The 25823-nt window shown below is 41.1% G+C and overlaps 4 protein-coding genes and 4 non-coding genes across 9 annotated transcripts; 5 read left to right on the top strand and 3 right to left on the bottom strand.

Moving 5' to 3' along the window:
* Positions 1-331: 331 nt before the first annotated feature.
* Positions 332-3604, bottom strand: LOC134450304 (kinesin heavy chain-like). 2 transcript variants are annotated; one of them, XM_063200149.1, is made up of 4 exons: positions 3353-3604; positions 2949-3153; positions 2585-2730; positions 332-2187 (listed from the first exon to the last, which is right to left on the bottom strand). In XM_063200149.1, exons 1-4 carry the CDS (start codon positions 3569-3571, stop codon positions 649-651), a joined length of 2109 nt encoding a protein of 702 aa, XP_063056219.1. In that variant the 5' UTR covers positions 3572-3604; the 3' UTR covers positions 332-648. The 2 variants fall into 2 exon arrangements, with proteins under 2 accessions (XP_063056219.1, XP_063056220.1); XM_063200150.1 differs by having other exon boundaries at positions 2949-3072.
* A 2944-nt stretch (positions 3605-6548) lies between these two features.
* Positions 6549-9085, top strand: timm13 (translocase of inner mitochondrial membrane 13 homolog (yeast)). The gene is made up of 3 exons (XM_063201085.1): positions 6549-6814; positions 7240-7308; positions 7727-9085. The coding sequence occupies exons 1-3, from the start codon at positions 6695-6697 to the stop codon at positions 7823-7825; spliced, it is 288 nt and encodes a 95-aa protein (XP_063057155.1). The 5' UTR covers positions 6549-6694; the 3' UTR covers positions 7826-9085.
* Positions 8171-20213, bottom strand: tmprss9 (transmembrane serine protease 9). The gene is made up of 15 exons (XM_063201086.1): positions 20051-20213; positions 19803-19930; positions 19637-19704; positions 19321-19496; positions 19030-19071; positions 18719-18832; positions 17861-18026; positions 16333-16607; positions 15835-15977; positions 13237-13480; positions 12667-12780; positions 11710-11917; positions 11193-11458; positions 10208-10344; positions 8171-9842 (listed from the first exon to the last, which is right to left on the bottom strand). Exons 1-15 carry the CDS (start codon positions 20175-20177, stop codon positions 9687-9689), a joined length of 2364 nt encoding a protein of 787 aa, XP_063057156.1. The 5' UTR covers positions 20178-20213; the 3' UTR covers positions 8171-9686.
* Positions 14350-14431, top strand: trnal-aag (transfer RNA leucine (anticodon AAG)). Its single transcript has one exon. It is a non-coding gene; the product is annotated as a tRNA-Leu (tRNA).
* trnal-aag (transfer RNA leucine (anticodon AAG)) lies at positions 15128-15209 on the top strand. The gene has a single exon. It is a non-coding gene; the product is annotated as a tRNA-Leu (tRNA).
* Positions 16992-17073, top strand: trnal-aag (transfer RNA leucine (anticodon AAG)). The gene has a single exon. It is a non-coding gene; the product is annotated as a tRNA-Leu (tRNA).
* A 1807-nt stretch (positions 20214-22020) lies between the features above and the next one.
* On the top strand, positions 22021-22092 carry trnaq-uug (transfer RNA glutamine (anticodon UUG)). The gene has a single exon. It is a non-coding gene; the product is annotated as a tRNA-Gln (tRNA).
* A 724-nt stretch (positions 22093-22816) lies between these two features.
* Positions 22817-25535, bottom strand: lsm7 (LSM7 homolog, U6 small nuclear RNA and mRNA degradation associated). Its single transcript, XM_063201084.1, has 4 exons — positions 25457-25535; positions 25112-25202; positions 24705-24776; positions 22817-23336 (listed from the first exon to the last, which is right to left on the bottom strand). Exons 1-4 carry the CDS (start codon positions 25460-25462, stop codon positions 23194-23196), a joined length of 312 nt encoding a protein of 103 aa, XP_063057154.1. The 5' UTR covers positions 25463-25535; the 3' UTR covers positions 22817-23193.
* Positions 25536-25823: the final 288 nt, after the last annotated feature.

Below are 25823 nucleotides of genomic sequence, written 5' to 3'. Positions count from 1 at the left end.
ATAATTAGGAACTCTGAACATCTTGAAATATGTCAAGCAACTGCTATGCTGTTACATTATCTGCCATTCACCTAATGCAGTTGAATATATATGTAGGCTACTGTATATATTTCCCTCTGTGTAGCTGTTTAGATATTTGTGTGCGTCCTTGTGTGCATGTGGTATTGGTGGCATAATACAATGCCTCTGGCAGCTCTAGAAAATCAATAGAATGTGGCACCATCTGGTGTTAACGTGCAACATAAAGACATCACATAATGAAGGATGAGACAATACTGAAATAACCTACACAGCTTTGATTTATTTAAATAGTTTATTATATAGACCCTAATATATAACTTCAATATATATGTTTTGGTAAATTTGATCTTCATGATTGAATAATCCCTTTAACAATAGTAGACCTATAGGCCTATTATATCTGTCATAAAACAATGGCTCCAAAGTGTACATAAAACATTTTCAATATTCTATCATTATATAGTGACAATGTTGAAAAAAGCTTTCATTTATTAAAATGTGAATAAAGGTAGATGTTCATGATTGCCACTAGGCTATAGGAGCAGTCCCTTAAAAATAGGCCTATTCGTGTTTTTCTTTTGCAGTAGTTCTGAAGTGTTACTTAACACATTTCTAGTATTCTTTCATTTAACATTGCTTAAGGAATGGCATTTTTGTGTCATTGATGAGCTCTTTCACTTCTTTTGCTTCTTTTTCTTTGGCTGTGAGTTTGGCCTTAAGATCTTCAACCTCCCTCTGAGATGTAATCGCATCCTTAACAGCTGCGCCCAGTTTCTGTTTGTTTTCGGCCAAGATGGCTTCAGTTTTAACCTCATAGGCCCTGTTCCTATCTGCCTCCTCTAGGAGGCCCCTGTGCAGTCTGGCATTGTCTGTTTTCAGTTGTTTTATCAGCTCCAAACACTGCTCGGTTACACCTTGATCCAGCAGCAAGGAATTCGCCCTAGCCTCCTTCATCTCTTGGATCATCCTGTCTCTCTTCTCGATCTTTCTCCTTAGGCGAGCAGAACAGTCCTTTTCTGCCTGTAGCTCCTGCTTCAGAGCTGCGTTGTCTGATTTCACCTGATCGAGCTCATTGTTTTGAACCGCCATCGCAGTCAACTGATCCTCCTGTTGTTGCTCAACGTTGTCAGTACTCAGCTGCTCCTGTGCTTTGGTCACAACCTCAGTGCTATCCCTCAGCTGACTCATGGAAGAGGAGAGCTCCCCTTTGTGCCTCTCCTGCTGCTCTGCCAGCGGATCTGTGAGACCCTCCACAACCTTTGGGGAGCCTTCCTGAAACTGGCCCAGTGCAGGCTGGATCTCTGGTCCCACCATGCGCCCACCGGACTCACTCTCGGTCTGGGTTGAGACCATTTTCAGGGTGCAGGCCCAGGCCGGCTTCTTGAGCGAGCTGCTCTCAAGCTCATGTTGAGCTGACTTGAGAGCCTGGTGGTCGACCTGCAGACGCTGATAGTCACAGAGGAGAACTTCATACTTGGAGGCCAATCTCTGGAGTTCAACCAAAATGTTCTCATGTCCACATGCTGCCATTTCTTCTCCTGGTTCAAGGAAGGTGCTCTGACATTTGCAGGGCTGCTTTCCAGAGTGATCACCATGAACAATAGAGGTCTGCTGCTCTTGTTGGTTTTTCTCCAGGTGTCCCCCGCTCTGACTGGTGTCAGCCTTGGTGACGTCCTGCAGCCAGCAGAGGAGCGCCTGATACTCCAAAGACAGCTTCTCATACCTCTCCTGTTCACTCTGCAGTGAAGCATGGAGGTCAGCCTGGGCATCCTCGCTCTCCTCCAGCTGTGGGGTTCTCTCTTTGACCTGACGGCTCCAGTCTTGAAGCTGGTTGACCATCTTTGATTTGGACATCTCTGTCGCAACTGCAGCCTTGAGCACCGTGTACACACCTCTGGCTGCTTTCAGCTCTTGAGCCAGCTGGTCGCGCTCCTCTACTGCCCTCTGCTGGAGAGACAGAGCTGTCTGCAGATCGCTGGAGAGCTGCTGGGTGTTCTTGCATTTCTTCTCGGTTATAGAGGCAGATAGTTCATTTAACTTCATCGCCAGGATGCTGCATTCCTCTGCCCTCGAGGCCTTCTGAAGATCTTCCTGTTCTGCCTTCATCAGGTCATCATTTGACACCTTTGTCCCTTCCTCAGCTCCTGAGTCCTGTGCTGAAACAACCTAGAACAGAGTAAATCAGACAGGTTTTACTAGCCAGTTATGTAAGCTGCATACTGTGGTGATTTATACACATTTTATTCAGTATATGCATGTTTTACAGCTGTATGTGTAACATAGCCTCATAATAAGCTCTATTCTAGTAATTGAAGATACTTTATCCCATAGTACTAACAAGAGTAGAGTAGAGTATTAAAAGAAAGAAATTAAGGTGTCTTTCAGCTTACAAAACATATACAAAGACCTTATTCACATTATTGTACATTACAGTAAAAAATATAGCACACTGTGATGGACTTCTATGATGGAGCCTTCAATAATACATTACGACTTGGTCGCTGCCACTCTAACATCATAACAGGCGGCGTGTCTTGAGTTTAGTTAATCAGGAAGTTGTTACCTTATCCTCACAGGGCGGCCTGCTCTCCTGTGGTGTCTTCCTTGTTGAGGTATTGGAATAGGAAGGCTGCTCAGGGGAGAGGGAGGTAGCCTGGGGCCTGGGCTCTTCTGCTCCTGTGTCATCCATTCTCATCACTTTCATGGGACCTGAAGGAAAGTCATTATCATGTCTGAGATGCATTTCAACTACATCATTGTTTTGGCCTTAAATACATGCATTTTTTCAGTGAGCAAATGTTTGGATGACTGAAAGTTTGGCCTCCAACTAAAATGGGGTTGAACAGGAAACAAATAATATTTCATAAGGTAATGTAATGTGACAGTGATGGTATTAAGAAAACCAAATCAGAGTGTAAAATTCTTACCTTTCTTTTTTTCTGACTGTGCTGAGGACAGTTTGTGGTAAATCATTCGGGTCTTTAGATAGGCAAACTCTTCTGCAGGAGAGGCCTGCTGGTCCGCTCCAGCCTCTGCATTTTTCATCAAGTCCTTGTTCATCACAGATGCAAAACTGACATTGGCATTATCCCTGCCATTGGCCGTGTTCATAACGGCGCATTTCTGCGCAGTCTGCACAGCACACATGCGCAATGCAAAATTACTATGCATTCCGGTCAGAAAAATTCTAACCAGAATGCATTGAAATGGCAAAAGTGTGCATGAGTGCTGCGCACACTGCGCAGAAATACGCCATCACGAATGTGGTCATTGTTATTTACTTATTATATACAAAAAATGACAAACCATATAGTGAGGAACAGAACTTTACCTGTTCATGGTGTGATAGCTTCTCATTTACTGCTTGCTTCTCAGCACCAAGGCCTGAGGGACCAGGGGAGACTGACAGCAACCCCTCCTTATGAGACTCTATAGGGGCATCAGACTGCTCTAACTCCTTATAAGACTCGATCGGGGCATCAGACTGCACTAACTCCTGAAGATTCTTGATCAGGGCATCAGACTGCAACTCCTCCTTATAAGATTCCATAGGGACATCAGCCTGCACTAACTCCTTATAAGATTCCATAGGGGTATCAGACTGCACTAACTCCTTAAGATTCTTGATCGGGGCATCAGACTGCTCCCTGTCTTTAGAAGACTCGATCGCGACATTAGACACCCCTTCTTGAGGCTCAATAGGGGCATCAGTGGAGGCCGTTGGACCCTGCTTTATTATTTCCAGCTCCTCCAAGATCTGTGAAAGTAGTACACAGGTTGTCATATTTTAAGATCATATAGTTAGACAGTTGCAAGACAAATGTATAACTCAGAATTAAATAGTATCGTTCCATTGAGTTTATATTGCACTTTCATTTCATTCCGAATTGTGAAGCGTTTACATGATGCTTTCAAAGCGTAATAAAGTTTTATTTGCAATTAGATTGAGTTCATTTGGAATAAAATGCCCCATGTAACCGAGGTCAATATTGGAGCAATTTTGCACACCTTGGCATCACAAAGCCTCTTGTTATTGAGTGGGTTTTCCTCAGAGTCCTCCGCAAGGTGAGGTGAAGAGGCCATCTTGTCAGTAGGCTGGCTCACAATAGGCCGCCCAGCCTCCACTTGCACTCTTAGATCAAAACTATTATGGGATCTGACTGGAATTATGAGTAATATAAAATTATTGGGTGTCTAATATGATCTTTGTCAGTGGCCTATTTGTCTCAACTTTCATGTCACAGCTCTTTGAACAAAAAAACACATACATTTGAGAAATATTCCTTGAGTGTCGAATCTGCCAACGTGACAGTTGTGTGGAAATTAGAGTGTGATCCATTCCCTTGGGGCTTTATCTTACCATCTTCAAATGGAAGATCCTCCAGCTCATCCCCAGATGCAACACGGACAGGGACTGCAAATAGAATATATTGGTGTGAGCCCTACACCACCTGCCGAATTAACGATGGCATTTTCTTTTATCATGGAAAAAAAGTTGTGCTGCTTACTGTCATCATTTGGCAGCTCCGAAATACCAAACATAGTGTCATCTTCGCAAAGTGTGTGCTGTATGTGAAAATGTAAAATGATATTTTTTTGTGTTAACATGTATTTTTTTAATGGACATAATGTAGTAAAACCAATTTTGTAGCCCCATCTAGACGGATCAAAATGTCGGCACCAGCCCTCATACTGTATTCTGGATAGGCCTAGGCTATCTACAGGCCTACAGTGACGCTCATATGTTTAGATACCCTAGCAGAAGGCATGCTTTGTTAGAGATTTTTCAGAGAATATGAATGATAATAATAATGCAAAACCTTTTTTGTCACTCACTGTTGTCTGAAGCCAGTTATTAGCGGGAATATGTTTACTATTTCAAAATCACAACACAGACTACCCAAATGAGCCTGGTCAAGAGTGTACACCTCTTAGTTTTTGATGCTGTGTAGTACTACCCCTTTAACATCAGTGATGGCTTGAAATATTTTTCTTATTTGTGGATAATGTCCTTTATTTTCTTCCTGGCAAAATTGATTTGATTCCCATAATATCTTTGGGTTTCTTGCCTGAACTGCACGTTTGAGGTCTCCCCAGAGTGGCTCAATGATATTGAGGTAAAACAGATCAGCACAGTTGTTTGACAATAACTGGCTTAATCAAAACAATTACAATGAGTGATAAATGAGGCCTCTGAAAAATGGCCACGGAACTAATGATTCTACCAGAGTAAGCCTATGAGCAACACTGTATCCCACCTTTGACCTCTTCCTGCGAAGTTTCCTCTTGTCCGTGTTCTGTGGTGACTTTTTCTTTTTCTCTTTCTCTGGACTTACCTGTAACATTGGGAAAGCCAACAAATCAATTAGTGACAATGACTGCACAGAGCATAATTTTTTATAGAAATACGAAAAAAGTAAAACATGCAGTGAAATTAGTTTGAGTTAGGTGTGTATATTTAGAATTTAGAAAAAAAAATGTTGTATAGGTTAGTTTACCATTGCATGGTTTCTGTTTTACTCTCAGAATAATGTTACCTTTTTAGAACTCTGGGCATTGTTTTGTGTCATATGTTGTTATGTTCTAATGTTGTTATGTTCTAAGTAGAGGTGAGTCAAAATGGTCAAAATAACAGTATCCATTATCTGAATAAATAGGCTATCCATGTACATACACTATAAAACAGGCCTATTACAATGCTATGGGCTATATGTAGCCATGTTGATATAATTAAATAAAATAAAAAATACATACATTTAAATGGATCTGTGGTTTGTGGCCCAGCGTGCGATGCCAAGATAGGCTGGAGTAGTCTTCATTATTCAAAGTTCCAGGGATGGGGAACCTATGTCTTGAGGGCCGTTTTCGACTTAATTTCAATGTTATGCAGCTGCCAGCTTCACACTAAATATAACATAACCAATGTATTTTGTTAGGTAATCTTATCAATTGCAATACAATTAGGCCCGAGTTATATTCAGGAGACTAAGAGAAGATGGGGTCTGTTTCAAAGCTGGCTGCCTTCAATATAGGCCTAAAGTGCAGGGGGAAATCCTGGTTTGTGTTCATAGTGTGGCCCTCGGAGGACTTTGATGACCCTTGGAGGAATTTGAAGTGGCCCCTCGAATGAAAAAGGTTCCCCATCCCTGGTTTAAATATCTTTGGTCTCCAATTGTGGGCCAAATCCGGTCCGTGCATGGCAAACATTTGGCCTGCCATGAGGTTAGAACAAATGAAAACATAATTGCGTGTGATTTTGGATAACTAAAACTTCAGTGGGTTATATCTTTCCAAAGCATTCACAGACAGAGGCAAACACTCTGATTACAAACATTGACAAGAAGGGAAGATCTGAGAAAATAGGCCTATGTTCTCTGTCCAGACATCTAACTTGTTTCTCATTGGTTTGGGGCATTGGTTTGGCCCTTAGCCTCATTTACTCTTCATAATTTGGCCCATGGAGAAAAATAATTGTAGACCACTGATGTATGCCATTGCATGTAATGCATTGTAGTGCAGTACATGGTATTGCAGACTGGCCTACATTTCCCATGAAGACATGAGGCTTTGACAGGAAGCCACGTTTGCACTGCTTCCTGTAGTCGTCAAGGGCATAGTGAAGTAAAATACACATGTGCTGAAAAGAAAGCTGTGTATACAGTAATTTTCTAACATGGATGGTTTTGGGTCAGATTTTTCTGCTGGTGCTGGTGCTGGGAAGATGGATACCAGCACCATCATGGAGCAAGTAAAAGTACAGATCGCCGTAGCTAATGCACAAGAGCTCTTGCAGGTATGATACCTATCTTGTGTAGCTAGCATGCTAACTATAGGAGTATTTTGTAACCGAAATAACTTGGTCAGAGCACCCTTATAACGTATAAAGTATCTGGTGATATTAACAGTACATTATAAAGAGAGATCAAACTGAGTAGGCAAATAATGCAATGTGTTGTACAAGATTAGTGGCTGATGCATCTGATGTAACATATGATCTGGATGACAGTTGGATTACTTTACTATTAGCTGGTATTTGGTAGGCTGATGTTGCTAAACGTTGGCTTGTCACATTGGCTTGTTTTGGTGACTTCCTTTAATTAAAATCAATGTTTGGTGTTTGCATCTGGCTAGCCTCGAGCTCCAGAGTCGTGTGCCAGAAGTGCTTCAACCTGGTCAGAATGAATGAAGCTCATTACGACATGTGGCCTTTCATTTCAGAGAATGACAGACAAGTGCTTCAAGAAATGCATAGGCAAGCCTGGTGGGACTTTGGATAATTCCGAACAGGTAATGTTTACATCATGGGAATTTGGGGCTGAACGACAGGTCAGGGGTGAATGACTACAGGGCACCCCCTCTTTCAAAACGGCACCTTCTTTTTGTGTACAACTGGAACCATATCTCCTTATCTCTAGGAGAATATACCTTCCTTATGTAGTGTATTATGAATGGATTCCTTGCAGGTGATTGTCTTTTCATGGTGCTACAAATATACTGCGAATTTGGCCTGTTCAGTATTTCCCACTTCTGTTAATTGAAATGGAGTTGAATTGGCACTTGGTATACTCTAACAGAACTACATTTTATAGAATGCATTTAATGTGGTAATTGTCAACATATTTCTGTTGTATCTCAAACAGTAACAAAATGGTATGTCAATCATCGAGGCATGTTAATGACGCTCTTCTCTCCCTACTTCTGGCAGAAATGTATAGCTATGTGCATGGACCGGTACATGGATGCGTGGAACACAGTGTCCCGAACCTACAACTCCAGACTACAGCGGGAAAGGGCACGCATGTAAAGATCACCTGGTATAGATCATCTGTTGGTCATCGGTCTGTCAGCCAAATCCCAAACTTGCCAAACCTCTGAGGGTCTCGAACCCACTCAGGGTTGCTGGTGCAGTGACTTGGCAATATTTCATTGACATGGAAAAAAAAGGAACTAAGAAGATTTAGTATCGTAGCCATAAATATTTACTGGCACACACACACGCTCACCATCCCCTAATCACAAATCAAGAAGTATAATTGAATACCTGTTCTTTTTCAATGTCACTGTGTCCATTGTCTCTTAATTGGTGACAGGATATGTGGATATGTCTTTGATTAACCTTGGCCCTTTTTTGTTGTTGATTTTTTTAAAAAAAGAATCTGCTTGGTCTTTATGCATCTGCCTGACTTCTCCAGTCCTCAATGTGCCTGCTCCTCTAGTCAAACATCTTCTAGTAGAGTAAGATCATTCAAACTTCGCCCATCCAATGCAATGGAGTGTGCTCAAGTTTGGTCTCCTAAGGGGGCTTTGTCCCCTCCTCCTCCTTTTTCTCTGTCTGTGGCATTTGGTGACGGCTCGCATGAGATGTGCGCTACCGCCGTCTGGAGTGCCAAGGGAACTCCATTCATTCTCAACCTAAAGTCTCCAAAGGCCCCCTGAGCGAAGGTCTCCTAAAGGGGCGTTCACCTGACATCACATGGATCCAGGAAATGCACAGACTTGAAGTATCTTGCTGTTCTAGAAAATGTTTGCTCTAGTTTTGTTGTTGACTTGTGTTTGCAGCCACAACTCTAGTCTCCAAGTCACAATGGTACTTGACAAAGCTTACCACACCCTCTTACACTCAGAAAGTGGCTCCCTTTAAGTACAGTATTTAGGGACAACTTTGTTTCATAACTGTGTTTGGTGAACAAGCCGACACTCTGATACCGGCCGCTGCAGAACAAACTCTAATTGTCAGACGTGTTCCCTCTTTTTCTGTCACTGTATCTGGCTGGCAACATTAGCGAGTCTGTTTGAAAAACTGGCTGTCTTTGTCTATGGGCGAGCCAGATTTCTGGGAACCTCCCCTTACCTCCCTCCTCTCATCTCTGACATTGTGGGAACAGAACTTGGCTTTGAGTTGTAAAGACGTGACCACTGAGAGGACCTGGTCCAATGTAAAGACTGAAATGTGAAGCAAGGAGATGTGCATCTGTATATTAAACTGTTGTATGAGACTGTATGTGAACATGATTACTTGAGAGTTGTGGAGTAATAGGCAAAATAAAATATATTTACACAAGTCTCTTTGGGTCCATGGCCTGTCTGGCTTAGTGTGCGAGAGAAATATTATAAAAGAAATGGTCTGAAAAACAAGATGTAACGGTGAATATCATAGTTTAATAAATAATACATTCATAGGACAAACATTCTTCACTTAATTACTAGGTTGTAATACCTACATGTAAACAAACTATGAGCACCACAAAAATCTTAACTTTCCTGCTTCCAAAGTACCAAATGCAATATGTTATCACCACAGATTTGTTAAACTGGATAGTTTTTAGGAAATTGACCTTTTAAACGTTGTGGAAAAAGAATAAATAAAAGGTGTTTTTCTTTCTTTTTACAGCATGAACAAATGTCAATAGATGCATGACATTCATTATGTCTTGAATTATATAAACTCTTCAAGTTTCTTTTGTTTCAGACATGTAAGTTTTTATCTTTATCCACAACATCAGATAAAACATGTCAAGTAAAGGATAAAAACATGTACATGTCTGAAAAAAGGAAACTTGAAGATTTGATGAACAAATACATCACATGCATGCAGAAACACTTGTTTCATACTGGTCAGCGCAAATTCACACAATGAGAACTTCCTACAGCAGATTCCATGTGCTTTAAAACGGAAGGTATTGGGATATCCACTCCCTGATGGCAGTGACCCGGATGAAGACGCTGGGGGTGCCGCCACAGCCCTCTCCCCAGCTGGCCACCCCGGCCACAAACCAGCGGCCCTGGTGCTCCCGACACGTCAGAGGTCCACCTTGGCCTCCCTGCTCACAAAAAAAGAGAAATATATGAATAGTTTTTTGTTTTACTAATGCGGTACCACTGAGTTATGAGTCAATGTACCTTTGAATAGGTTTGTTGTTCAATTAACAAAAAGGGAGTTGAAATTGTGAATTTCACTACATGGTTTTCGTTTCCTTGACAGTACAATGACGCAATGTGAAAATATAAAGCAAACAGTTAGCATTGTAAATGGATTTGGTTGACATGTTCACTGACGGGTTCACTAAAGGAAACAAGTGACTAGTATGTAGGAGGATACACAACAGCATTTAACATAAGTTGGACAATATAGTATATCAGTGTATGAAAATGTGTCTTCATAAGTTAGTATAACTTTATTGCTTACCAGACACACATCCCCGTCCCCTGGCATGGCCGTAGCACACATAGTTCTGTCAGACAGACCTTGAGCATAGGACTCCAAGCACTGTGTCTGGTTAATAATGGTGGCTCTGGCTTTCTGCAACAGGCGGTCACGTTTGACTGTGTACATGATATAATGTTGCAAACACAGAGGGGGAGAGGAAGAAAGAATGTCAATGTTATTGTTATTGACTGCATACTACTAAACAGCCAACAAACCTGTAGTGAGGGAATTTCTGAAATTACGGGGACCCGATAGGCTACTGTACCAGAGGTGTCAGTCCTGAAACAATGCAGACTCCTATTTTTACAATTCATCAAACATCAGCTAATATTTGGCCTACATGGCATGGTGCACATGCCAGTTTTTCTCTGTAAGGCAATGTTTCTCAAACTTTTCCTGCTGGTCCTCCCTTCAGAGGAAGGGTGTCTGTCTGCGTCCGCCTCGAGCAAAATGGTTATGAAAATACAAATAAATAGGCCTTCGTAAAGTTTATTAGAGCCTAATATACACGTATATGGCCTATGATGTTCTCTAAATATTAGTGAATAAATGAATGAGTATATTGTGATTGTAAAGTGAATGTGTTGACTTAATGGCAAAACAGAAAAGTATTAAAAAAGAAAAACCTTCTGACTTCACGCGCCCCCCCTCCAATACCTCTGCGCCCCCCTAGGGGGGCTTCCGCCCCACTTTGAGAAACACTGCTGTAAGGCATATAATTAGGAAATGAAGATTACATTATTTTACATTATTCTTAGCTGACACTTATCCAAAGCAATTATTACAGGGTATTGGTTACAAACTGGAGCAATGTGGAGTAGTTAGTCGCCTGGCTCAAGGACACGTCACCCGGTAAGAGTGGGATTTGAACCTGCAACACTTCGATCCAAATACCAACTGCCTAACAAACGACTAGACCATGGTTGACCACAAAGTTATGCCGTAACTCAGTTACGAAGACTACCTTTGTCAGCTGCGCTTCCCCACCCAGTCACATAGCACTCGGAGTTCTCATTGAAGACATGGAAAGGCGAGGGTAGGCAGACGGGCTGTATGGTGTAGGACCTGGGTGCTGGGATGGACAGCTCTGTGAGAGCCAGGTCAAATGCCTTGCTGCTACTGTTGTAGGCTGGATGAATGATGATCCTCTGCACAGGTATTGGTAGAGCCCCCAGCCCAGCGTGAAATACAGAGCCAAGGTTGACTGACCAACCATTTGGGCTCAGATTCCTACAAAAACAACATACAGACTGATTAGATAGAACCTGTGGGACTTGGTGGATTCGTGGTAATCTGTTATTTACCTGTCCAATTCTGCCCACATAGCTGTTCAAGAGTTAATTAGGGCATGGTTGAATTGTGCAAGTAAAACCAGGTCATTTAGCATATGTGACACTAGATTATATAATGAATGAATCCAAGCTGGCCATCACTGGTAGAATTACTGTATTGCTGTGAATAGACTTTCATGCTGTCTGTACCTGTTGAGACAGTGTGCCGCAGTGAGGAGCCATTTATTGTGGATGAGCGTGGCCTCACAGCGGTGGGAGCGCTGGAACTGCAGGCTGGTCACCCAGGGCCACTCCCCCCTCTTGGCCGCCCCCGCCCCTGATGAAGATGACACCTCCGCACCTGATGATGATGATGGTGCCCTCTCCTGCAGCTTCTCTGCTGGTCGACGACCACACTCTGGAGGAGGACACAGGCAGACAAACACATTACCAAGAAGACACATGCAAACACACAAAGGCAATCACAAGAGGACAAATGCAAAGACACAAAGACAAATAAACAAAGACAAACAAAAGAAGACAAATGTAAAGACACAAACACAAGATGACAAATGCAAAGACTCAAACACAAGAAGACAAATACAATCACACAAAGATACAAACACAAGAAGAACGATGCAAAGTTAAACACAAACACTCCAAGACAAACACACAGACAAAAAAGTGGGAAGAAGGAGAAGCTAATAGATTCAGGCGTCAGACACAAAAAAGCTCTCCTAAACGAAAATAGACACGCAAAGCCAGATAATTACTACAATCACTTGTGATAATGCACAGGCGGATGGACTATGTGTGAAAAAAATGTTTTTCACTTTCCTATGTAGAGCCTAATGTGTGGGAAAAAATCTGAATGTTGTGAGTGAGTGGTTATAGCGGAATTCACAAGCTTATATACTACGTTCACATCAAGACTTGTTTTACTAGCTGTGGGTTAAGAAAATAAGTATGGCTGCCAAAAGAGGAAGTGGGACATACAGTAAACCAGCTGGTATAAAGGATTTATGGGAAGATTTATGGGATTTATGGATTCATGGGAAGAGACGCCGAGTTACGAATTCTGTATTACCGCCACTTGGCTGTTATATGAAGTGTTGGTAATCTGAAAATTATGGGTCTTATACTTCTTTATTTTTTTCTGTTGCTCACCACAGTTCCTTTCATCCGATCCATTTGGGCAGTCAGGGATGCTGTCACACTCTGGATTTATTTTGGTGACACACTTTCCAGACCCACAGTTGAATGCGCCACTGCACTCACTTCCTACAATGACAATGCAATAACACTGTTTTACATCACGTAACAAATTAAAGGATGTGAGATTGTTTTTGTTTCAAGGTGCACTGTGTAATATTTTAGCAGTGCACTTCCAGAATTCTTGCTGCTCATTCATAAATGTTGGCTTTTTCATGAAAACTTACCACAACCATCAAATTGTAAGTATTCATTATGACTGAGAAAATTGCACTTTTCATTAAAAGGGTGTTCTCCATTGTCCATTGTGTGTTGAATTTCCAGAAATATACATGTTTAGCTGAAAAACGTACTGTACTTTGGTAATACTAGTAAATATTAGTTCATTATTTAGTAAATACTGAAAAGATCAAGTTTGGCAGTAGACAGCACAGTTTCAATAAGCAGCATAGTTGCAATACCTGCTCTGGCCACCATCCTACACAGTGCACCTTTAAGTGACGATGAAAATGGAAAAACTATTACCTGTCAAAGTGAGGGTTGGTGTTTTGGGCAGATGGTCAAGGACAGGTGTGTCATTTGACTGGGCCGTGGATGTCTGAACCTGTCCCGGGTTGGTGTACTGGAGGATCCAGTTGCGTAGCCTGGTGACGCGGGAGTAAACACCGGGCTTGTTGACTTGAGCACACCCCACCCCCCAGCTGACCACGCCAGCCAGGAAGAAGCGGCCAGGAGACTCCTCACACACCAGGGGACCACCAGAGTCGCCCTGCCATCACACATCATACGTGCGGTACAGACATTACAATGCATACTGATATCAAATAAGGTGAATATTCTTCACACACCAGGGGACCAGTAGTCACCCTGCTGGCACACATCTTATGCATAGTACAGACATTACAATGCATACAGATATCAAATAATGTGTGTTCTTCACATACTTGGGGAGCCACTACTTTTGTTAGTAGTTGTTAGTAGTGACTGTATACAGTGTAAATAATTTTGTTATGACATGATCTACTTTTCTTTGTAGCATGAATGGCAGACTTTGTGAAAACTTTAAACCAAAATGGTTATTTCTATGTGTTGTATTCTCAAGCATTGGTCTTTGAAGTTTCTGTATGTTAGCCTGGTTCTCTTCTCAGCAGACCTCTCTCTGTGTTTGTGTAGCTCTGGGGCCCCCTGGTGGAGCTACAACAAGGCAAGGCAAGGCAAGTTTGTTTATATAGCGCATTTCATACACAGGTGCAACTCAATGTGCTTCACAAAGTTAACAAATGTAAATGAAAGGAAACAGGGAAGAAAGAAGGAAATGAATTAAAGTCAAAAAACATTTAAAAGATTAAGATAAAACATAAGGTAAAAATAATAATAAAATAAAATAAAACAAATTAAATAAACATAAAAATAAAAATAATAATAATAAGTAATTTAAGCTAGGGGAAAGCATCTGAGAACACACACAAAGTTGTGCAGAACTACACAGGTCGGTCAAAAGCCAGGCAATTTGTATATAGGATTGTGGCCAAATTTGAGTATACAGACTGTTTCTGTGAAAACCATTTTATGGAAACCTGTTAAGTCAGCTCCTCCAATCACGGCACAGAGCAAAGATGATTGACAGGCTATATACAGGATAGCGTGGCCGAGCGGTCTAAGGCGCTGGATTAAGGCTCCAGTCTCTTCGGGGGAGTGGGTTTGAATCCCACCGCTGTCAGTAAGGTTTTCCCTGCTTATAAGGTAGTTATTACAGAAATCTCTCCACTGTCTATAATCCACTCATATGACTTCACACACATGATAAACAAGGGATATGATGCAGACATCATATGTGACAAATTGCTCTAACTTCAAACTGAACACCCATGCAGTTCACAACACTGACAAACTATCATAAAAGTGGTTTAAAAAAATCAACTCAGAGAAACTGCAGCAGACAAAATTTATCAGAATTTGTAAGAGGGTGAAACATAACTAAACCAAAATGTTTGTTTCTATGTGTTGTATTTTCCAGCAGGGTCTGACTTGTGAGGCTGATTCGATAACTTGAAATGTTGGTTAGTCAGCCTTTAAAGGAAAGTATAGGATTGTGGTCAAAGTTGGTACTGCAAGTAAATTGAAAATATAGAGCTGTTTCCTATCTAGAGGTGTTTTTAAGTGTCTAAAACTCTTACATAGAGTCTGTGTGCTATACACAAACATTTTAAATGTACCTTTGAGATGAACTAAAACACTGAACATACATTTCAAATGTCATTCCAATGAATCAATAATATTATGTTGCAAGCAACACATTCTCTATGGTAGTGAGTATTTTTCTGAGGATAGTGTCAAAAAACCCTTCCATGAAACCTTGTAAACCATTTCATCCAATCACGGGACACAGGAAAAATGATTGACAGGTTAATAACAGGGTAGCGTGGCCGAGCGGTCTAAGGCGCTGGATTAAGGCTCCAGTCTCTTTGGGGGCGTGGGTTCGAATCCCACCGCTGCCAGTAAGGTTTTCCCTGCCTATATGGTAGTTATTGCATAAGATACTCCATTGTCTATGGTCCACTCACATCTCCCTTCACACTGCTGTTATATGATACGATACTGAAGTCATATCTGTGACAAAATGATCAGACTTCAAATTCACACCCATGCAGTTCACAACTTAACCAAAACTCACCAGTAGTCAGTGCAATTTCATTATTGACAGTTCATGCAATACTGTATGTTAATACATTTGACTTAACTCTTATGAGAAGACAAAAATACTGTAATATCTTTATTTCTGTACTAAATGAATGTGTTTAGGTAGAATTATCTAAAAAGGGGTATAGCTAATACAGTTTCCTCAATATCACTCCCTATTGGGTAGAATGTATTATTGCACCTTGAGTCAAGGTCCTTGACAACTGAAGACACTGGCAGACAGACACTAAGGAAAGCCATTCTCAGTGTCCATGTCTGTGTGTGTGTGTGTCTGTGTATGTGTATCAGACAGCCAGGGAGGATTATTGGACTTCTTGATACATATTTGTTTTATTCTGCTTAATTCAGCATTTTAGTTCAAACTTTTTAATTCCAATTTGACCAAATAAGGTTGTGTGAGAGCGAGGACTTTCTCCAACTTACTTGACAAGAGTCTACTTTTCCTTGCAGGAATCCAGCACACAGCATGTTGTGCGTGATAGTTCCTTGGTATACAGATGATCGGTTGCAGATCCTCGAGTCAATGACCTTCACCACAGCCTTCTGGAGCACCGGAGGAATATCACCTGCACAGACAGACACAAAGCAAGGGTTGACAGATCAGGAAAAACAAGTTTAGGATAATGCATAATGTAGGATGTGGGACATGTACTGAGAAATCTACTACCTGTAGCTAACCAATGACTGGGAACTGGGAAATACTTCGATTTTTGAGAAAATATGTAATAATCTTACATCATTTTTAAAAAACTATGTAAAACCAGTACCATATCAACACTTACTGTACATAGTGTATGTATTTTACATAACCATTTAATAACAGCAGCACAACATCAGTTCTACTCACTTATGTATTAGGTTCATTATGTCTAACTGTTTAACTTAAACACTTTAGATCTAAAGTGTTTAAGTTCTACTCACTGTTGAACATGTTGAGAGCCCCCCATCCTGACACCATACATTTCTGACCAGGGCTGAAGATGTGTACTGGAGAGGGCAGGCAGACTGGCTGGATGTACTGGTTGAAGGCTATGGGCTCCTCCAGCTCCAGCACAGTCACGTCGTTATTGGTGGTCATGGGATTATAATCCGGAGACACGATGAGGGATTTGATGTTCACCGTCACAACGTCCTTCTCCTCGCCACTCACCAGGCTGGCTCCTATCAGTGCTGTCCAGGATTTAGGGTCATTCTCGCTGCACGATTGAACACACATTGGAGATTTATTGACCTTAGGCATGAACTCAACTTCAAATCAACAGAATGAATTGTTAAGAATAACAAAATATAAAAAGACCAGTTGATTCAAATTTAACTCCTTTGGAAAAGTAAGATTATAAACGCAAACCTTTAAACTAGGTGACATAAAAGGTTAAGTTAAGAGGTAAATCTTCTAATAGAAGAGCCGAGGACTCCATGCTCTTCTACTAGATGATTTACCTCTTAACTTAACTTGGTTTACTCTTGAACCAGCTTTGTAGTATAGGCCTCTGATAGTGAGTACATTGTTATGGAAACCCTTCATGCCATTTCAACTGATGACAGAACCGGTGGAACTTGATTGACACCCAGTTGTCAGGGGTAGCGTGGCCGAGCGGTCTAAGGCGCTGGATTAAGGCTCCAGTCTCTTCGGGGGCGTGGGTTCGAATCCCACCGCTGCCAATGAGGTTTTCTCTGGTAAAACTGTTGACATTACATAAGCCTCTCCACTGCTTATCATCCACTCACATCTCCTGCCTTCCTTCAGAAGAGTGTCATGGAAATAAGATCCTTATAAGTCATGTTGACGAAAGTATTTAACTTCAAACTAAAGACAAATGCAGTTCCCAACTCAACCAGTATCAATTGACAAATCAACCATTAATCAGTGCTTTTTTAGTATAGAGGTCTAGTTCAGATGTGCCAATTAATTCATTCCTCAAACCTTGTGAACATAAATAACCTCTCATATCTTCACTAGTGGTGTGTAGGGTGAAAACATCCAAATATGTTTCTAAGCCAAAGTAGTCTTCTCAATAACACTCCCTATTGGTTAGAGTTTATTATTGCACCTTGGGAACTCAAGATGGGTAGAAAGATATGATGAAAGCCCTTCTCAGAGTCCACGGATGCATCAGATAGTGAAGATCATAAGAAATCTTAATGAGTAGAATTGATTTTTATTAGTTTAGCATTTTTTGCATATGTGGTGATGGCAATTTCTCAGGTGGGATTTCGATTTAGAGATAAAGTAGCTTTTATGTTAGAGTAACAGATGCTGAGAAAAACATTAATTCTCAAACTTAGTCGGTTATAACCTATCACTAACGAATGGTCGCAATTTAGCAATTTATCCTGAGGTTGACCGCACTGCCACTTTTGGCAATTATGCTACACACACTCACACATACACACACACACACATACACACATTAATATTATACAATACCTTCCCAAAGACATGCCTTACTTTTCGAAGCAGTGTGCAGCGCTGACGAGCCAGCGGCTGTTGATGATGGAGGCTCCACAGGTGTGGCGGCCATGTAGCCTCAGGCTGACCTGCCAGGGCAGCTCCCCACGCCGGGCATCCTCACCACCCACCACCCGGCTGCCCATGGCTGGCCTACTGCCGCACGCTGTACAGTGCAGTGCAGTGTGCATGTGGACGAGGAGGAGGAGGAGGAGGAGGAGGAGGAGGAGGAGGAGACAGAACACGGAACCTGATCAATCTGTGAGCATTATGCAAAGATGTATCCGAGATGCATAGACTTCTCCACCTTTCTTGGATGCAGTACAGTTCATAATGCTCAGGTAAAACAAAGTGCGTCATGGGTAGCCCAGGTACTTTGATGCAGAGCTCAAAGGAAAAAAATACATGAACTAATGAAAATGTTCCCAAGTTGTATTGACAATAACAAAATGATGTTGTAGTCTGTTCAACACCTAATTTCAGGCACTGTGATTTTTTTTGAAAATGTGCCTCGCTAATGACATTGACTCTAAGGACTCCTTGTACATTTTTGTCTCATCAACAACATACTGCATGATTACAATTGTAGCAGTGTTTATAGTGAATGGTGTTACAGCTGATTATATATAACAGTGTTTATGAATGGTGTTACAACTATTTATACTGTATGTAACAATGTTTATAAGTGAATGGCGTTATAGCTGATTATATGTAACAGTGTTTAGGAACGGTGTTACAACTACTGTATTTATACTGTATGTAAGAGTCTTTATAAGTGAATGGTGTTGAGTTCACACTGGTGTGGGCGCACATAAGCGGGTCAGTGTTGTAAAGGGAGCCATGTGGAAACTAACTCACAGCAATCAGCTTCATCTGAACCGTCAGCACAATCAGGAATCGAGTCACACTCAGGGTTCCGCTTCGTTACACACTCGCCATTCAGACAGGTGAATGTGTTCCGTGGGCAGGTGGCTTCAAGGGGGAAAAAAAAGAGAATAAAGTTGAAAAGATTTACACAGGCTGGAACTCGAACCCTCCCGCAAAGCAGGTGTGCCAGTAGCACTTGGCGAAGTGTTCATAGTACAGGACAAAATATCCTAAAGAAAAATCCCACAGCAAACGTGTGCATTGAGTGAAATCTGTGCCTTAATTGATTTAAGCAATCATACCTGTTTCTGCTCCAATGTTGAAAAAAGACTTTCCACTGGCCCCTAGGATAGTAAGTAAAAATGTTAGTGCAACATATTAGTGTGTAACACAATTTCTGTGTCTCAGATGGCACACTTGTGCACATTGGGCACTATGTTTCAGTGCATAACCAATACGCCATGCGCACTAAAACGTAGTGCCTGAAGTGCACAAGTGCTCCATCTGAAAAAAAGAAAATGAAACCGAAGAGACATGACAGACACAACAGAGGCACAAATTACAAGGAGTACTTGCTGACTGCGGTCTCTAACCTAGAAGTGTGATGGTGTGAATCTTTCCAAACTTGGGGATCTCCAAAGGCTTTCCGTTCAGCATGGTCTGCAAGCCTGTTCTAAGGAGCTGCTGGATGTAGTTGTTGGAGTACTGCTGGGCTTTGGACACACTGAAAACCAGTCTAAACGTCGCCATCACATCTCCTTTGATGTTTCTGTGGCAGACAAACATGCGATGGAACAACCAGTACCCTTTTTTACACATAAATAATCATGGTTTTAAAAAATGGTAACACTAATGGTCTTTAAACTGAGGCAATTGAAGAAAAATATTTAAGTGTAGTTCTTAACTTACCCATAGGCAACAATGTCACAATCCACAAAATGACTGGCTAAGGATGATCCAAGGAAAACATCTTTAATCTGTAAAGAAATTAATGGAATTTTCTGATGAATGTTCAAAGATTACCTCAAATGTAATATGCAGTGTTAGATGTAGGCCTGCAGTTTGATTAGTATACCTTGCTTTTCAGAGTGGCTGATAACACTTCAGAGAAAGCTGAAGAGTCGTCTTTGAGGTCCGAATCATACGGCAGTCCTTTCAATTCCACAGTCTCCATGAAATAATGCTGCTCTTGTACCAAGTATGCTTTTAAAAACACACAACGCACAAGCACAACTTTTCTCAGTATATTTGCATTATTATTGAAAACAAAACAACTAATAGAGAGTGCTGTGGTAGAGAGCACCACCAGCAAGCTTCACTCACCAATCAAAAGACCTATGAATACTCCAAGTAAGAGGAAGATGGAGATGAAGATAAGTAATGCGCATCTCTGGTAAGGAAAGGCCGAGGAGCCAGCATTGTCCTTCTCCACACTCTTCTTCAAATCCATGTCAGTCTGTGGTGGGGAGAATGTACACCATTAAACCTCATCATACAGTGACAGTGTCAACAACATATTTTGACCTGGTCCCCGTTTCTCGAAAGCATCATTGCTAAACTGTTAGCAACTTAGAAGGTTTCAAATGGGAAATTGTATTGCAACCAAGTAAGTTGCTAACTTAGTTAGTAAAGGTGTTGTCGAGAAACGCACACATGGGCGCCAAAAGAAACCGGAGCATGCGTCTTGCAAAATCACAACAGAAGCATTAGAGTCTGTCACAGATTCTGTTACTGAAACCATCGCCTTGGGGAGAAAAGTGACGTGTTGGTATTATTTCACACACTGTTATTTTCAGGGATGTGGGAACAACCCTGTGACAAAAATGGCTAAACATTCATGAAAGCCTATCCACTTACCGGTATCATATCCAGGAACTCAGTGTCCTGCGTGCAAATGTTCCTATCACAAGCTTGTTTATTACTTTTTAACTTTACCATGCAATGTGAAGGAGTTCAATTACCAGATATAGAATACTTAAACCAAACAACACAAAAGAAAATTATGCATCTTGAGAAATAACCTTAGCCATCTCCTTTTGGTGACAAAGGGCCCTGTCTTACAATTTTGCAGTTATTTACCGAAGACATTTGCAGTAAAACACTTACCTCAGCATATGGCTAACCCTCTGTGTCATTCAGGAGACGAAACACATGGAGTCTGACTACTACAAATTCAACACTACTACTATCTTTTCTCATCTGTGGGTGTGCAGTTATCTATTGAGTTGAGCGCGTAATACGGTCTCAGGTTCCCTATACATCTCCTATTCTACTTCAAAGCTCTCCACCACAGCACTCAAACTGTTCAAACACACAATTGAAAACATTTCATTGTTAACCATGTTAGTTGAACTAATTGGTGGATTTAACACCAGCTTAAATTGTTAACATGTTTGTTTAAGCAGAGTATTATGACAGTGCTGGCTACTTTACGCATCGCTCACTCTGTACACACTACAGTAAACGGCACATTTTGGTGCTTAACGACACAGCCCAAAACATAACAAGAAACACTTAGTTTGAGCAGAACACTCCAAAGCCGATTACGCATCACCTTAGCATGATGAAACTTACAAGCATGTGATGAAATTGCTCAGAAATAAAAAGAATATCCATAAAACACAGGTGAGTTGTTGGACAATCCACTTTTGCCTCATGACCCTCTTGTCCCGGTGCTAAGGCTACCTTAACATCTGAGGTACAGCTTCAAGACTCCTTATCAGTGCGCAACAGAGCGCTGCTTTGTACCCAGCGCACAGCTCTATCGAGCCTTTTAGCTCTCGCTGTAGACCATTGTGCCAGCGAGAAAAGCTGTTAGATACGATGTCTCAGGTAAATAACAAAATAAAGATGTAGCCTACGTTGTCCTTTCAGACCACACCGCCTTACCACAGTTGGAGAACACTGTAACAACATTGTATCCAGATGCGTTAAGTTCAGAGTATCCAAAGGCCTACTGCAGTGATTTTCAAACTGTGGGCCAGGGTATCCCAAATGGGCCTTGAAATAATTTTCTAAAAATCAAAGTAACATTTGTGAGTGTGTGTTGCTGTCGACTATATATTTGTTTCATTGTTTATTGGGCCAGAGATGGGCCCTGAACATTTGTGAAAATTTCAAGTGAGGCCCAAGTCGGAAAAGGCGCTGACAGCTTTGGCTGGGCCCAGGATAATGGCATCTGAAAGGGCACCAAATTCAATACATACAATGTAATGAGGATCCAATTCTGGGACCCCTCTCTCCCTGGGCCTGGGACAATTGACCCGCTTTGTCCCCCGCACCCCTGACCAGCTGGTTCTATGGTGTAATGGTTAGCACTCTGGACTTTGAATCCAGCGATCCGAGTTCAAATCTCGGTAGAACCTTCATTTTGGGGCAGCCGTGGCCTAGTGGTTAGAGTTGGCCTTTCAATCTAGGGGTTGCAGGTTTGAATATCCCTGACCTCTCCATCCATGGTTGAAGTGCCCTTGAGCAAGGCACCTAACCCCACATTGCTCCAGGGACTGTAACCAATACCCTGAAAAAAATAACTGTAAGTCGCTCTGAATAAATGAACGCGTCAGCTAAGTGCAATGTAATGTAATAATTACCAACTGGAATACATGGACACAACCACACCTTTGTTTATTCACTACCCTACGTATAAAACCAACACATTTCCCCTCAGCTTAATTGTAAGTCATGGAAAAGTAATACAGACCTACAAGTATTCAAAACTATTAAAGTACGCTATTCAAGTGTCAGTTTCCCCTCCCTACATGTACATTAAGGGTGAGGGAGACTGCATACATGTACATTACAGTGAAAATGTATGCTTTGGCTTGTGAAAGATTGTAACGTCACCCTCAGTGTAATGCTTTTGAAACATTAGACTTATAGGCCTATGTCTACGAAGTAAATGTGATTTAACCAACCTTGTATTCAGGATATTAACTCTGTAATTCACTTGGGGTATTAGTGTTACAGACATCTAACATAACCATGTGCTCATGCACAGAAACACACCATATCCATGCCATTATCCTAACATGGCCATGGGGCTAAGACACATTTTAAGAACACACACACAAAATCCAGGGGACAGTGCAGTTTATGAAATATCGATTTAATTGTAAAGGAATATCAGTTCAAAGCAACATGGACACTTCAAAAATGTCTCCATCAAAAAAGGGACTGACAGAAAAAGATGTCACAAAAGGGCAATGTTTAAACTGATTCATCGAATCATAAAAACAGAGGACTGAACTGAAATATTCAAATTGCATGACTCGCCAAACACCTACAGAAACATCAGGTCTAAGACCTTCACAACTGGGTACAAAATAATAGCTGAGCCGAGTCTTGGGCACTAGCATGATCGATAACAACTCAACAGGTCTGTCAAACAAAAACGCAAAGTACTAAGTCCACTATCAAAACAAATAATGTACATTGGGGTGCTATGAGATGGACTAGACTGCACTGGACTAGCCATCCTGTTGCTGAATGAAAGGGTTTGGAATGGCCTCCATGCCATCCTGAGGACAGATGAGTACGACGGACGTCCCTCGACACACCACCAGGCCCAACTGCCGGGTGTCTTCTGTTAATTTGTACTGGTCGTCAGGGTCTGGATGAGAGAATGTTAAGAGTTAGAACAAGTAAGACATATTGCATAATGGGCATGTGAAATGCTTTACCACATCTTGTCGTATTAGTTCATTCGTGGCATTAAGGGGTGATTTATTGCTCCATTTTTCCTCTTTAATTACCACATGCTTATGTTTAACATAGGCCAGGTAAGTGACTAAAACTGCTTTTAAAACTGTGCAGGAATATGAAACACAACTTGTGATCCACTTCTAATCTCAAATTATGAACACTTGTAACAGATTCTCTGTATGTTTAAGGACGGTGTGCTACAAGGAATAATTTGATCTGTATGTAACCTAGTAAAACGTCTTGCTCAGCATTATACTGTATGTCACAAATGAGAACACCCCTCACATTTCTGCAGATTTGTAAGAATATTTTTTCATGGGAGGACATTTAAGAAATTTAACTTTGACACAATGAACAGTAGCTGGCATAAAACTTGTATAGCCGTTTCAATTAAGCGTACACTGAAAATAATTTGAAATACAGCCGCTAATGTCTCAAAATGTACCTCACAAAAGTGAGTACACCCCAACTTAAAATCCCATAGTGAGAATCATGATCTGCTTCAGTAGTCACTGTACATGTTGACATGTGTTTCTTTAGGCCAAATTCAGCTTTCCAATGTTAGAGGCATTCAAGCAGCCCCAAACCATGTCAGTTCCACTACCATGCTTGATTTTACAGACCGGTACATATCTCTTTTTACCACCATACATGCTTGATACTATCTAAAACAAATTTGTTTATCTTGTTCTCATTAGACAAACAGAGTAAGGATATGGATTGCTAGAACCATGATGTGCAGTCTGATGACACCAAGATAAACAAATTTGATTTAAATGTGTGTATAAGTGTGGTGGTAAAAAGTGATTTGTACAAAGTGTACGATCTGTAAAATCACGCATGGTAGAGGGACTGACATGGGTTGAGGCTGCCTGAATGCTGTCAACCATTTTTTTGAGTGAATTTCCCCAAAAGAAACATGCATGTCAACATGTACTGTGACTACTGAAGCAAATCATGAGCCACCTCCCTATAAGATTTTGACATAGGGCGTACTCACTTTAATGAGGTACATTTTGAGACATGAATGGCTGTATTTCAAAAGATTTAGCGTGAACCATACATTGAAATAGCTATACAATTTGTATGCTGGCTACTGTTCATTTGTATGCTGGCTACTGTTCATTGGGTCAGTGAAATGTCTGTAATGTTGTCCCATGAAAAGATAGGGCTCTATTCTTACAAATCTCCAGAAAAGTGAGGAGTGTACACTTCTGTTACATACTGTAGACACCATAGTAGATACCGTACTCGTTTCTGTAGTAGGTCTACTTACCGCGCATGTATTCAATCGTGCCATCCAATACGAGATTCAGCAGAGGATCAAAGCCTTTCAGAACACCACTGGCTGCAAGTGACACATACAGAACAGGGTTAATTCGGTGTTCAGGCGTGTACAAGTAGATGGCGACAGCACCAACAACAGCATGAGCATTATAGTTTAAAGAAGACATGAAACGAAGTGCAGGAGGCACCCATAGTGTACGCCGGCTAAAATATGTTCATGATGTAATGCATGAAACCTTTAGGTCTACGCAAATTTATGCAACGCCATTTCACTTAGTGACATATGAGAATGATCCTTAAATTCAACACTGCGACATCAACATCTTGTGAACATGTGATATGCTATAAGATTACAGTAGTGCTAGCTCGCTATTAAAAATAAGCAGAATCGTCCACCTTCTCGTCCTCCTTGGAATTTCACTCGGATAGGCTTGTCGATGTATTTCGACAGGTCGAATATGCTTTCCTTCTTCTTTTTCTCTTTGTCCTGCAAGAGAAGAACGCATTTGTTTAGCCATCCATGCCTTCTACGTTGCTGTTACGCAGTAGCCTACTTTAGCATGCTGGACCGGCTATGTGTCTTACTAACACATTTCTTCACAACAGATTAAAATAAACAATGAATTAGAATAACCAGACAACATGTGCTTTGATGTTCTTTGCTTTTCAACGTAAAAATAAGCAGAAGTCCACAAACAACAGATAATTCATTCAACTCGGCTAAACAGAGGAACAACTCACCGCCATGTTCAAAATGTTAACACCGCCCCTTTTGCGAATTCAACTTTGACCCCATCGAGCCATTCGAATGTAATAACACAGATCAGGAGAGCTGTGGTAATAATTTAAAAAGGGCTAAAAGTAACCATCCATGAATTATAATAACTTTTAATTTTAACTTTTAAGTTAACTGTGGTTATTGTAATGTGAACATTTGGTAATTGTTTGTGATAACTTCTTTAGATAGGCTACTGCCATAATGCATATTCCATGTATTCCATTAGGCCCTATATTTTATTTTTTTTCCTTTGCATTTTTCCCATTCAAATGATAGTTAATTTATTTTTGTCCTCTTTTGACAGAGTTATGCATAGCAAATGGGTGGTTA

This window comes from Engraulis encrasicolus, chromosome 6, assembly GCF_034702125.1.
Source record: "Engraulis encrasicolus isolate BLACKSEA-1 chromosome 6, IST_EnEncr_1.0, whole genome shotgun sequence".
Lineage (NCBI taxonomy): Eukaryota > Metazoa > Chordata > Actinopteri > Clupeiformes > Engraulidae > Engraulis > Engraulis encrasicolus.
This window is presented reverse-complemented; position numbering and strand designations above follow the sequence as displayed.